The sequence below is a fragment of the Pelophylax lessonae genome (genome assembly GCF_965119305.1).
Source record: "Pelophylax lessonae genome assembly, chromosome: 4".
Classification (NCBI taxonomy): domain Eukaryota; kingdom Metazoa; phylum Chordata; class Amphibia; order Anura; family Ranidae; genus Pelophylax; species Pelophylax lessonae.
The window spans coordinates 355,952,621-355,967,616 of NC_138771.1; the positions used below are offsets into that span (position 1 = coordinate 355,952,621).

The 14,996-nt window shown below is 46.8% G+C and overlaps 1 protein-coding gene across 2 annotated transcripts in view; it reads left to right on the plus strand.

Annotated features, from left to right (window-relative positions):
• The first annotated feature begins 5,064 nt into the window (after nt 1-5,064).
• KIF3A (kinesin family member 3A) overlaps nt 5,065-14,996 on the plus strand; it is a 237,622-nt gene continuing 227,690 nt past the window's right edge. The window contains exon 1 of one of the 2 annotated variants that reach the window (XM_082254247.1): nt 5,065-5,212. In XM_082254247.1, the coding sequence (XP_082110373.1) occupies nt 5,207-5,212 (6 nt within the window). In that variant the 5' untranslated portion in view covers nt 5,065-5,206. The remainder of the gene's footprint in view (nt 5,213-14,996) is intronic. The other variant, XM_082254248.1, reaches the window with a different exon arrangement.

Below are 14,996 nucleotides of genomic sequence, written 5' to 3' on the forward strand. Positions count from 1 at the left end.
TCTAAGGATGCAGGCATCCAGGCTAAAGCTGTCCACATAGACGGTCCTCCACACCGCCATCTACGTCATCCTTTCCATGCTGCCCCTCGCTATCAGATCGCTTTACTGCAGGGTGGTCTTCCCGGTCAGGATTACAGACTGGCAGTCGGCGGTGCAGAAGATAGTCTATGTGGACAGTTTTACCCCGGATGCCTGCATACTTAGATGTGCCTATTTTATTCATCAACCATGTGAGTTGCTAAATGTTGTACCTTCATTAAATGGAACCATATTGCTACACTTAGAGGCGCCTCTCTTCTCTTTCATATTCTGTAGCTCCTGCTGGATTTTGCTTCTAATCCCCTTGTGGAAGCGGCTATTTGTGGATGGACATTTTATGGTTACACAACCTATAGCAATGCTATAATTATTTTATATGGACTATAAATTGAAGGATTTATGAATAAATGGTTGTGGAACGAATCATCTGAGTTTCCATTATTTCTTATGGGGAAATTCGCTTTGATATAAGAGTGCTTTGGATTACAAGCATGTTTCCGGAACGAATTATGCTCGCAATCCAAGGTTTTACTGTACAACATAACTCACATAATTTCTGCTAAATCTAAAAGAAAAAACAGTTAATAAATACAAATGAAGATGAGATGAAAAAAATATAGTCTGGACAGTTAGAGCTCTGGATCAGAGAAACAGTGGGAGAGAAACAATGTTACAGAGATAACAAACGCAGGAGCAGAGCTAACATTAGAGCCAGTGCTGGGAGGGGGGCCCACACAGGGAGGGAGATTAGTAAGGGACAACTGTCTCATTTTCAGATTTCAGCTGCTGGAGGAAGAGTTCTGAAAATGTCGTTCATTACTAATCTCCCTCCCTCTGTGTGCTCCGGCCCCCCTATAAGAGGACCGGTAGTCCCCCCTATCATCGGCCCTGTATAGATATATATATATATATATATATATATCTACTCAGTATATATATCATGTTTGGGGGTACTAAATAATTTTCTTGGGGAAAAAATACTGATTTTTTTTACAGGTAGGAGAGAAATGCCAGAATTGGCCTGGGCTGGAAGTGGTTACTCCCGGGTTTCCCCAATTAATTTTTTCCCATGGAACCCTTTGACATGGCATAGCAAAATATTTGGAAACCCAACCAAAAAAATGTGTGGCGTAGAGTAGCGCAGTGCAAACCTTTCAATGAGCAGAGTGTAATGTTCTCTTTTGCTGGCAAATTCTTTTTATATCTGGTGTTATATCTGGTAAGCACTGCCCCTTCACCTCCACACCTCCCCCACAGCACTGCCCCCTTCACATCCCCCCCCCCACAGCACTTCCCCCTTCACATCCCCCCCACAACACTGTCCACTTCACATCACCCCCACAACACTGTCCACTTCACATCACCCCCACAACACTGTCCTCTTCACATCGCCCCCACAGCACTGCCACTTTCACATCCCCCCCACAGCACTGTCTCCCTCTGACATCCCCCCCCCCCCACAACACTGTCCCCTTCACATCTCCCCCACAACACTGTCCTCTTCACATCACCCCCACAACACTGTCCTCTTCACATCCCCCCCACAGCACTGCCCCTTTCACATCCCCCCACAGCACTGTCTCCCTCTGACACCCCCCCACAACACTGTCCCCTTCACATCACCCCCCACAATACTGTCCACTTCACATCCCCCCCACAGCACTGCCCCTTTAACATCCCCCCACAGCACTGTCTCCCTCTGACATCCCCCTCACAACACTGTCCTCTTCACATCCCCCCTTCACATCCTCCCCACAACACTGTCCCCTTCACATCCCCCCACAACACTGTCCCCTCCACGTCTCCCCCACAGCACTGCCCCCTTCACACCCCCCCCCAGCACTGCCCCATTCAAACCTCCCCCCCAGCACTGCCCCTTCACACCCCCCCACAACACTGTCCCCCCCACATATCACCCCCAAAGCACTGTGCCTTTCACATCCCCCCCCACACAGCACTGCCCCTTTCACATCCCCCCTACAGCACTGCCCCCTTCACACTGACCCCTTCACATCCCCCCCACACAGCACTGCCCCTTTCACATCCCCCCACAGCACTGCCCCTTTCACATCCCCCCACAGCACTGCTCCCTTCACAACCCCCCCCCCACAACACTGCCCCTTCACATCCCCCCCACAGTACTGCCACCTTCACATCCCCCTACAGCACTGCCCCCTTCACCCCCCCACAACAGTGCCCCCCCTCACACATCACCCCCAAAGCACTGCCCCTTCCCCCCCCCCCCCACCACTGCATCTTTCACATACCCCCCACAACATTGCCCCTCTTCACATCCCCCCCACAGCACTGCCCCCTTTATATGACCCTGCTCCCCATCCTTCACAGCCATGTCTTTTCCTCCCTGCACTCTCCTACCTTACACAGAGCGAGCCGAAGGCGGCGGGGCAATCCAGAGCTGAAGGCATAGCAGCACTGGATGGGGCACGGGAGCTGCCAGGTTAACCTTTCATATTAGCAAGCTGGTGATTGGTTGCTAGGACCGCCTCCTAGCAGCCAATCACCTCCTGGTTAATGTGAAAAGTTAATTCAGGAAGCTACCTCAGTGCTGGTTCCCCCCCCCCAGTCCAGAATTGTCCCGCCCCTCCTATGAGATTGAGGTTGTTCCAGAAGCAGCAGGTAGAGGTGGCCATCTTGGATGCGGCCTAACTCCGCGGAACCTCAATTTTGTTCTCGCGGAACTCTAGGGTTTCCGAGGAACACCAATTGGGAAACGCTGGGTTACTCTATTGAAAGGGAATTTTTGACTATTGGATTTTTTATTTTTTTTGCTAACTTGATTGATAATAAAGCTGAGCTCCACCCAAAAGGGGAAGCTGCCCTTGTTTGCTTCCTCCCCCCCTCTGCTGCCACATTTGACACCTTTTGGTGGGTTGCGGATACCTGTCAAAACCAGGTACCTGCTGCTCCCACTTCTGGGTAAGATGGCCGCAATCTTTGTGCAGTGATCTACGAAATTTTCGGCCTCTCCCCCAACGCTGCCTTTTGGGAGACAAACTGGTCCCAAAAGACAGTTGGGACCATTCAGAAAGCGAAGCGTGATTCGCGCATGTGGAATAGGAAACAGGCTGTGAAGCCGCAAGGCTTCTCTTCTGGTTTCCCTTAGTGAAGATGCCGGTGCCTTCACCCGGCGCCAATGGACGGATCAGCATGGGGTGCCAATATTGTTGGATCCCTGCACAGGTAAGTGTCCTTATATTATTATTTATTATTATTAACAGTAGCGGCCGGTGTGTTGGGGCAACAGGGGTGCCGCTCCCCCTATCCATGCGTCCGCCCCCCTAATCTGCATGCGGGCGCCGCACGCATGGAGTTCAATGGGGTTTTTTTGTTTTCTGAGTCACCTGATTAGAGCAAGAGGCTCTAATAGGCTTCAGAAAAGGGAGGACTCGGGGCGCAGAGGAGTGCGCCCCGAGCCCACCCATTGTGTGACAATAGCGAATAAAAATTTGCTATTGTCACTCGGATACTCCTCCTGGCCAATCAGGAAGCGGGTCTGACACCCACTTCCTGATTGGTCAAAAGGCAAAAACCATGCCATTGGCCGAGAGGAGGCGGGAGGACTCGAGGAGATGCCGGGGGACTGAGGAGAAGCCGCCGCTGCATCAGGTAAGTGCTGGTCTGGGGGGGGGGGGGCTACGCTGTCACTCTGCATTGAAAAGGGGCACAATGATCTCTCTACATTGAAGGGGGCACACTGATCTCTCTGCATTGAAAGGGGGCACACTGATCTCTCTGCATTGAAAGGGGCACACTGATCTCTCTGCCATGAAAGGGGGCACACTGATCTATCTGCATTGAATGGGGGCACACTGATCTCTCTGCATTGAAGGGGGCACACTGATCTCTCTGCATTGAAAGGGGGCACACTGGTCATTCTGCATTGAAAGGGGGCACGCTGGTCATTCTGCATTAAAAGGGGGCACACTGATAATTCTGCATTGAAAGGGGGCACGCTGATCATTCTGCATTGAAAGGGGGCACGCTGATCTCTCTGCATTGAATGGGGGCACACTGATCTCTCTGCATTGAAAGGGGGCACACTGGTCATTCTGCATTGAAAGGGGCACGCTGGTCACTCTGCATTGAAAGAGGGCATGCTGGTCATTCTGCATTGAAAGGGGGCATGCTGGTCACTCTGCATTGAAAGGGGTAACGCTGGTCATTCTGCATTGAATGGGGGCACGCTGATCACTCTGCATTGAAAGGGGGCACGCTGGTCACTCTGCATTGAAAGGGGGCACGCTGGTCACTCTGCATTAAAGGGGGCACACTATACCTTGATTACTGAAGGCCCCTTTCACACTTTTGTAAACCTCAAAGTCACGCAATTTTTTACAGCGTTTTTTGGTGCAAAGTAATGCCTATTACATTTTTTTGTTTGCACCCCCCCCCCCCCCCAAAAAAAAAAAAACAATTTTGAGCACCAGCCGCCACTGATTATTAAAAGTCAGCAGCTATAGTATTTTTTTTTTTTAATTCTATTTCAAGGTATGCATGGAGACTAGACAATACAAATACAAAATATTCACATCATAGTGTCAGGAAACCCAGGTATATAATATTTAAAAGATTATACAAACATTAAGGTTTTGTTTTGTTTACAGTCTGGAACTCCTCTTTAAAATTGATGTAAAATTGGTCTTACAAAGATTGTAGCATGGTTGTCACTAAGAATAATGCCATGTCATATTCTACACACCAAATGCAGGTTGTCAAGATAAACACACCTGAGTCAGCTGAGCTCCCAGCTTTGTACCAGATAAAAAAAAAGGCCCAATCCTTCACAACAGTCACCATGGCAGCAGCTACCCAACCACGGCAACGTTTCTGGGCGGGGACCTTCCTCCTGGAATTTCCTATTGGTTCATCTCCTGATCGGTCACATACAGTAAAGCAGCCCTCCCCGCCCGTAAACAACAATGAGCAAATGAGCGCGGATTGGCTGGTCGCAGCCGCAGCCGAAAGCTGAGTACCTGCGTTATTGGTCGGGCGCCCTGTCACTCCAGCTAGCCTGTTCTCCAGACGCATGCGTAGTATGTGAAGCGGAGGTGCTGCTCCAGCGATTTGGGGGTGTCCGTTGTAGTGGTGTCAGCGGGTATCCGGGCTCAACGCTTCTTCTCGGGGCTTGTCCCGGAATAGTGCAACCATGCCGGTAATGAGGGGCTGGGTTGGTGCCTGAGGGGAGGAGGGCTCGCGGTTGCTGTGTGTGTGGGGAGGTGATTGATTCTATGCCCATTCATCGGGCCTGCTTATATACCAGGATTGTGTGGCCTATAGCCCAGGGGACACGTCTGACTGGGAGTGATCACTGCTGTCCCAGCAATGACTGTACAGTCCATTCATCAATGGAGGAAGATCCTTAGTAGTAATAATAGCCATCTTATTGGGGGATATGTATACATTGTCAGAGAAATGTGCAAACCTTTATTGTATTGCAGCTTTCCAATTTCTAAATGTGATGGCTGCATTTGTTTTCCTTTTTTACGCTTTATTTCTTCTATTTTCAGCCGGTGACCTGGCCAGTAAGTCTGTCATTTTGTCAAAAAGAACAAGCTTACCTGCTGATGTAGTAGTTAGAGGGATGAGAAACCATTCACCGCTGACTTTTTTTAAGTCTGCGGTGGTGCAAAAACCTAGAACGAAAAAACCCGTAAGTGTACAAAAAACGTGCATGTGACCGTACACTAAAAAGGGCACTTAACCACTTGCCAACCGCCCCATGCAGATTTTCTGCGGCAGGGTGGCTCGGCTGCGCATAATCACGTAGATCTACCTGATTATGTGCACGTGGTCACAGCGGCATGCTCGCGCCGCCGGAGCTGCGCTTCCACTGTGGTTAGACACAGCGGGAGGAGCGGGATCGCCGCCAGCCTCCCGCCATCTTCAGCTAGACTGACAGGAGAGCTGTTTGGAATGTAAACAATGTAAGACGGCTCTCCTGTCAGAAAGGCAGGGAAAGATTGTGTGATTCAGCTAAACTCTCTGTTCAATCCATTCCCCCACACAGTTAGAAAGCACAATAGGAAACACATTTACCCCTTGATCACCCCCAGTGTTAATCCCTTCCCTGCCAGTGTTATTTATATAGGAACAGTGCATATTATTTAGCACTGATTACTGTATTAATGTCACTGGTCCCCAAAAAATATCACTTAAGCCCCGTACACACATACCGAATGTCGGCCGAACGATCGGCCGTCTTTTGTCCGGTGCTGTCGTGTCGGTTGAAAAGTGCTAAAGACTGCACACGAATTTTGTCGGCCAACAACAGCAGAAGTGATGTCATGTGATGGTTAACTTTCCGTGTGTTTTTTTCTTCTCTGAGCATGCCCAGTCTTGCTAATCTGCTGTTCGTCGGCCGAAATCTGTACTGACTGGCGAACAATCGGCCGTTCTGGTGACGGCCAACAAAAATTTTATAGCCTGCACACCCGATTCTGTTCGGCCGAAAAGTCGCTGTCGGTTGTCGGAAGCATCATACTAACAAGCCGACAATCGGCCGATCGGACGCTGGCCGAATTTTTACGGCCGACAATCGCTACGTGTGTACGGGCCTTTAGTGTCAGATTTGTCTGCCGTAATGTCGCCGTCCCAATAGAAATCGCTGAACGCCGCCATTACTAATAAAAATTCCAAAAATCTATCCATAGTTTGAAAACGCTATAACTGTTGCGCAAACCAATTTTTATATGCTTTTTGGGATTTTTTTTTTTTTACCAAAAATATTTAGCGGAATACAAATTGGCCTAAACTGATAAAAAAAAAAAAAATAGATTTTTTTTTTAAATTTTTTTTTAATTGGTAATGTTTTATAGCAAAAAGGGAAAAAAATAAATAAATATATATATATATATATATATATATATTTTTTTTTTTAAATTGCCGCTCTTTTTTTGTTTATAGCGCAAAAACTAAAAACCGCAGAGGTGATCAAATACCACCAAAAGAAAGCCCTGTTTGTGGGAAAAAGGACAATTTTGTTTGGTTACAGCGTCGCATGACCGCGCAATTGTCAGTTAAAGCAATGCAGTGCTGTTTTGCAAAAAATGACCTGGTCATTAAGGGGGTAAAACATTCCGGAGCTGAAGTTTAAGGGTGTGCTTTTAGTCCACCCCTGAAGGGGTAGGACCTCTACCCTGATCCCCCCCCCGGGGCGCAAGGCTCCTGACAGGGAAAAAGAGTTTACATGGTCTGCCTAGCCAAAAGGCCTGGCAGACCCCGTTCTTCTAGGCCAGCCGAAGCTGACCCCGAATACTTGATCGGCTTCCTGACAGGATCGGGTAGGTTGGGGCTAGGATCCTGAAAACACCAGAGTCCATCTCTACTGCTGTCCAAAGGTGTCCCCTGTGCATCTTCATCCAGAGTATAAGTACCCAAAGGGCTCCTTTACACTAGTTTAGAGTTTAACACATTAAAACCGAACTCCATGAATATTTATTTTCTCCCATGCATTGGGGCTGTGCCCACACTGCATGGGTTAACTGCTCATCTTGTCTAGGGGTGCAGCGAAAGGCTTTACTTACGCAAACCTTTGATTCTCCAGACAACCACACTCCCCCACGTCCAACGGTGGACTGTTCCTCCCATCCTCACGCCCAGAGCTGGTCTTTGGGCTTGATGACGTCGGAAGCAGTCCATTCACAAGACCACGGGAAGTGGCGGGGATTGGTCTTGCGCTGGGAGGATCGGCAGATTAGGTAAGTATATTTCTACTCTGAAATCCTCTAGACAAAAACAAGCTGGAGTTCTTCTTTAAATCACCTAACTGCTTCATTAATTGTCATTTTTTTTTTTTTTTTTATTTGTTTTTGATGCTTTTGTAATGCTTTGATATTCTATTAGCTTTAGACCCCGTTCACACTGGGGCGATCCGACTTGCCGGGGCGACCTCACAGGTCGTGGCGCGCAGCTCGCACCACGACCTCGGAGCGGCCGGCACGGACTTCATAACATTGAAGTCAATGCAGGTCGCTCCAGGTCGCCCCAAAGAAGCTCCGGACCCTTTTTCTAAGTCGGAACGTCTTGTATCGCTCCTATTAGAACGGGTCCACAGCTTCTCTATGGCAGGCGACCTGTCAGGCGACCAGGTCGCCTGACAGGTCGCCCCAGTGTGAACGGGTTCTGAAAGGGGCTCAGCAGATCTCAAGCTCATTAGTACCCCTGTTTGGCAGATCTCAAGCTCATTAGGGGGGTAAAAAAAATCAGCAGAGCTGGGGATCAGCAACTAGCAGATGGCACACGTGGTGTGGGACATGAGACAGCTATAGCAGAAGGTGAGCAGGGACCGGAGAGAGAGAGAGGACTGTGTGGAAGAGGATCAGCACAGCTGGGGGACCAAAGCAGGACAAACTAGCAATGTCACACATGGTGTGCAGCACGGGAGCAACATAGCAGGAGATAAACAGGGACCAGAGAGAGGAGAATCAGAAAACCAGAAGATCAGCACAGCTGGGGGTATTACTGAGCTTGAGATCTGCTGAACAGGGTTACTAATGAGATCGAAACATAATAAATCATTTACAAAAATGTGAGGGGTGTACTCACTTTTGTGAGATATTGTGTGTGTGTGTGTATATATATATATATATATATATATATATACAGTACAGACCAAAAGTTTGGACACACCTTCTCATTCAAAGAGTTTTCTTTATTTTCATGACTATGAAAATTGTAGAGTCACACTTCAAGAGGTAGTCACCTGAAATGGTTTTCACTTCACAGGTGTGCCCTGTCAGGTTTAATAAGTGTGATTTCTTGCCTTATAAATGGGGTTGGGACCATCAGTTGTGTTCTGCAGAAGTCATGTGGATACACAGCTGATAGTCCTAGTGAATAGACTGTTAGCTGCTTTTTTCTTGCCATAATACAAATTCTAAGTACCGGAAAACGAGTGGCCATCATTACTTTAAGAAATGGTCAGTCAGTCCGAAAAATTGGGAAAACTTTGAAAGTGTCCCCAAGTGCAGTCACAAAAACCATCAAGCGCTACAAAGAAACTGGCTGACATGTGGACCTCCCCAGGAAAGGAAGACCAAGAGTCACCTCTGCTGCGGAGGATAAGTTCATCCGAGTCACCAGCCTCAGAAATCGCAGGTTAACAGCAGCTCAGATTAGAGGCCAGGTCAATGGCACACGGAGTTCTAGCAGCAGACACATCTCTAGAACAACTGTTAAGAGGAGACTGTGTGAATCAGGCCTTCATGGTAGAATATCTGCTAGGCAACAAGCAGAAGAGACTTGTTTGGGCTAAAGAACACAAGGAATGGACATTAGTCCAGTGGAAATCTGTGCTTTGGTCTGATGAGTCCAAATTTGAGATCTTTGGTTCCAACCACTGTGTCTTTGTGCGACGCAGAAAAGTTGAACGGATGGCTTCTACATGCCTGGTTCCTACCGTGAAGCATGGGGGAGGAGGTGTGATGGTGTGGGGGGTGCTTTGCTGGTGACACTGTTGGAGATTTATTCAAAATTGAAGGCATCCTGAACCAGCATGGCTACCACAGCATCTTGCAGCGGCATGCTATTCCATGCGGTTTGCGTTTAGTTGGACCATCATTTATTTTTCAACAGGACAATGACCCCAAACCCACCTCCAGGCTGTGTAAGGGCTATTTGACCAAGAAGGAGAGTGATGGGGTGCTGCGCCAGATGACCTGGCCTCCACAGTCACCGGACCTGAACCCAATCGAGATGATTTGGGGTGAGCTGGACTGCAGAGTGAAGGCAAAAGGGCCAACAAGTGCTAAGCATCTCTGGGAAGATTTCAAGACTGTTGGAAGACCATTTCAGGTGACTACCTCCTTGAAGTGTGACTCTACAATTACTGTATATATATATATATATATAATATTTATTTATTATTCCATACACACACCCAGTATATGCATATATATGTATATTAGTTTGTAAAAGTTGTGTGTTTTTTTTTTTTTTTTGTAGGCAGGTGTAAAGAAAATACTTTCAAAATATATAATTTTAATTGTTGATTTTTATCAATTTACAAAATGCTATGATGCTGAAGATAGTTCTTAATGACATTGGCTGTATGTTTGGGGTCATTGTCTTGCTGAGGAATATATTTTGGGCCAATCACTCTCCTCCCTGATGGTATGGCATGAAGGAAAGTATCTGCTTGTATTTCTCAGAATTGAGGACATAGATCTGACAACATTGAGGACCATAGATACAGTGGTTGCCTAAGGAAATATAATGCAGCAGATGAAAGACACTTCAGGCTTACCTTCCTTTGACATTGGAAGATGTTCAGCAGTACCATCAGCACAGAAGTGGCTGAAACCAGTGCGACCCAGATGCACCCATCTACTGTCTGGAGAATTCTGGCCAGAAGTGGTCTTCATGGAAGAATTTCGGCCAAAAAGCTGTACCTCCGACATAAAAACAAGACTAATTAACTCAACTATACACGAAAACATAGAAACTGGGAAACAGAAAAATGGCAGCAGGTGCTCTGGACTGAGTCAAAATTTGAAATATTTGGCCGTAGCAGTAGGCAGTTTGATCGCTGAAGGTGCTATTTTTTCTGCAGCAGGACCACAACCACAGACATACAGCCAATGTCATTAAGAACTATCTTTAGTGTAAAGAAGAACAGAGTCTTGGAAGGGTTGGTTTGGCCCCCACAGAGCCCTGATCTCAACGTTATTGTGTCTGTCTGGGATTACATGAAGAGGCAGAAGGATGTGGTTAGTTCTTCAAGATGTTTGGAACAACCTTCATGCCGAGTTCCTTCAAAAACTATGTGCAGGTGTACCTAGAATCAATGCTGTTTTAAAGTGGTCACACCATATATTTATTTGATTTGGATTTCTCTTCTGTTCATTTACTTTCCTTTTTGTTAATTGATAAAAATAAACTATTAGCACTTCTATTTCTTAATTTACAGCATTTTTTCACACCTGCCTATAACGTTTGCACAGTAATATACAGTATATGTATGTTTTTTTTTTTTGCCCTGATATTTTAGCTTCTTTTTTTAGATGAGTTAAGCCCCGTACACACATACCGAATGTCGGCCGAACGATCGGCCGTCTTTTGTCCGAGGGCTTTCTTGTCTGTTGAAAACTGCAAAAGACTGCACACGAGTTTTGTCGGCCAACAACAGCCGACTGCAGAAGTGATGTCATGTGATGGTTAACTTTCCTTGTCTTTTTTCTTCTCTGAGCATGCCCAGTCTTGCTAATCTGCTGTCTGTCGGCCGAAATCTGTACTGACTGGCGAACAATCGGCCGTTCTGGTGTCGGCATACAAAAATTTTAATGCTTGCACGACAGATTCTGTTCGGCCGAAAGTGTGCTGTCGGCTGTCGGAAGCATCATACTAACAAGCCGAAAATCGGCTGATCGGTCGTCGGCCGACAATCGGTACGTGTGTACGGGCCTTTAGTCTCCTTGGAGATCATAGCTCAATGGAGTGGGTAAAGGTGGGGTGCACACTATGGAAAATCGGGTGAACGATCGTTTGGTTTTCCTTGGTCGGAACCGAGTTAGGAAATAATGTGTGAAAATTCTCAAAGGCTTTTTTCTGTCTATTGTTTCTGATCATGCGCAGTCTTTCACTTCTGATTTTTCTTGTACACGTTAAACGTTCTTTCTGTTCCTGTACGAGAAACATTTTGGAGTTGTCCCTTTTTGGAAATTTTTGCTTAGAATGTCGGAATCCACTGTTGAAAGAATCAGAAAATCATACGATTGTTCCTTGGACAAAAATGTTAATTTCTTATAGTGTGTATGAGGCTTAAAGAGGTTGTAAACCTCAGAATATTTTTTTTTTTTTTTTTTTAAAGTACACCTGAAAGACAAACGCATAATGAGCTAGTATGCATCGCATAATATAATATTCTGGCCAATGTAATGCATTAACGTGCATAAACGTGTGCAATGCACAGCTTTTGCCTTGCTTTTTAAACAGCTTTTACTCCTGCCAGGTGCTTGAAGCCTTTAACTTTATATATCACAAACATAACACTACCTGCTTGGAGTTTGCATATTCTCCCTTTTCCTGCGTGGGTTTCCTGCCACACTCCAAAGACATGATGGTAGGTTTATTGGCTCCTGACTATATTCACCCTAGTATGTGAATTGTGAGCTTCTTGAGGCCGGCGACTGATGTGATGCATAATATATTCAAAGCTCTGCGTAAATTTAACTGATGTGAAATAGATAAATGAAAATATATTCCACTCACCAGCCACTTTTTTAGGTGCATCTGATCAATTGCTTGGCAACACAAATTGCTAATCAGCCAATCGCATGTCAGCAGCTCAGTGCATTTAGGCATCTAGACATAGTGAATACGACTTGCTGAAGTTCAAACCGAGCATCAGAATGGGGTAGAGGGGGCATTTAAGTGACTTTGAACGTGGCATGGTTGTTGGTGCCAGACATGCTAATCTAAGTATTTAAAAAACTGCTGATCTACTGGCAGTTTCACATACAACCATCTCTAGGGTTTACAGAGAATGGTCAAAAAAGAGAAAATATCCAGTGAGTGGAAGTTGTGTGGACGAAAAGCCTTGTTGATGTCCGAGGAGAATGGACAGACTGGTTCGAGATTATAGAAAGGCAACATGTACTCAAATAATCATTCGTTACAACTAAGGTATGCAGAATATCCTCTCTGAATGCACAACACATTGAACCTTGAAGCAGATGGGCTACAGCAGCAGGAGATCACACCCAGTGCCACTCCTGTCCGCTAAGGAAAAACAGGCTACAATTCACAAAGGCCCACCGAAACTGGGCAATAGAAGATTGGAAAACATTGCCTGGTCTGATGAGTCTCGATTTTTAGCTGCGACATTCAGATAGTAGGGTCAGAATTGAACAACATGAAAGCATGAATCCTTCCTGCTTTTAACAGTTAAGGCTGGTTGTGGAGAATATTTTCTTGGTACACTTTGGGCCCCTTAGTACCACTTGTGCATCAGTTAAATGCCACGGCTTACCTGAGTATTGTTGCTGACCATGTCCATCCCTTTATGATTACAGTGTACCCATCTTCTGATGGCTCCTTCCAGCAGGATAATGCACCATGTCACAAAGCTCAAATCATCTCAATCTGGTTTCTTGAACATGACAGTGAATTCACTGTACTCCAATGACCTCCAGAGTCATCGGATCTCAATCCAATAGAGCACCTTTGGGATGTGGTGGAACAGGAGATTTGCATCATGGATGTGTAGCTGAAAAATCTGCAGAAACTGAGTGATGCGATCATGTCAATATGGACCAAAATCTCTGAGGAATGTTTCCAACACCTTGTTGAATCTATGCCATGAAGCGTAAGGCAGTTATGAAGGCAAGGGTTCCAACCTTATACAAGCAAGATGTACCTAATAAAGTAGCGTGTATGTGGCAAACAAATGTAGCCACCCTACAACAAGAAGTCTGAGCCCCTGTTCACACTGGGGCTATCCGACTTGCCGGGGCGACCTCACAAGTCGCGGCGCGCAGCTCGCACCGCGACCTCGGAGCGGCAGGCACAGACTTCATAACATTGAAGTCAATGCAGGTCGCTCCAGGTCGCCCCAAAGAAGCTCCGGACCCTTTTTCTAAGTCTGAGCGACTTGTGTCGCTCCTATTAGAACGGGTCCACAGCTTCTCTATGGCAGGGGACCAGGTCGCCTCAGTGTGAACGGGGTCTTGGAACCTGCAGAAAATCTCTTAACTTTTTTTTTTCTCAAATGTAAGCAAAAGATAGATAGAAAGTACATTCTACTTATATTTAAACAAATTGCACTTCCGCCTGGCAGCACTATGGTCGTCGGTTCATATCCCAACCACAGTAGTGCTGCAACGACGCGTCGACGTAATCGATTAAGTCGACTACCTAAATACGTCGACATGCGTGAAAGGCGTCAACGCGTCAACACGTGACGTCACACGCCCCCTGCTCGTGCCGGCCGTTCTCCTCCTCCCCCTCCTGCAAAAGACATGAAAAGACCGGGGAAAGACATGAAACACTGAAAAAACTGAGACATGAAAAGACCGGGAGATAAAGTAATCGCTCAGCTATGTCGGACAGAAAAGGAAAAAACAGGCAGCGCTGAGTGTAACAATAAACTTTATAGGCATGACATTAATGCAGACTCACATGGAGGTGGATGCTTTTCCTCATATGATTCTGCATTAATGTCATGCCAATAAAGTTTATTGCTACACTCAGCGCCACCTGTTTTTCCTTTTCTGTTCGCCAGCGGGACCCTTGCTTCTGCCTGTCAGAGCTGCCCTTTGTGATAGTACAGCAACATCACATACTCTTGAAGTCCTGGCCACCCATGTAGACTGCCCTCTTCCATCAAATTGGGGACCCATCCCTCGGCACAAGCGCCCAACACATTCTTTTTGTTCTTTGACTCTATGTCAGTGTCAGTGTTTGTTGCAACCCCTCCTGTGAGAAGGCAGGGACAGGCTGGAGGATAGCTGCTGCACCTCTCTGTACTGGCCAAGATTGATGGCAAGGGTCCTCAGAGGGCAATAAAACTGAGAAAAGCTGCTTCAGGGGGATTAGTTTGTTTGGTTACTTTTTCATTGTTTCTTAACCACTTGCCGACCGCCGCAAGTAGATATACTGCGGCGGTCAGCCCCTCACAGGCAAAGTGACGTAAATAAATGTCACTAGCCTGTGAGGCTCTGGGGAGCGAGCGCGCGCCGCCGGCAGCACGCTCCCGCGCGGTCACGGACCCCCCCGCGCGGGTCCGCCGGTCACTCTGCGATCGTCGGGGTAGAGGGAGAAAGGCAGGCGGCTTGTGTAAACAAGCCGCCTGTCATTCTCCCCTGTGTAGAAACCCTGATCATACAGTTCTACTATGTAGGACCGTTGATCAGTGTTTCTACAGCTCAAGCCACAGCCAATCACAGTTAGAATCACGCCCCTAGGGACATACACAGCCCCTCCCTCTCAAATAAAGTTAA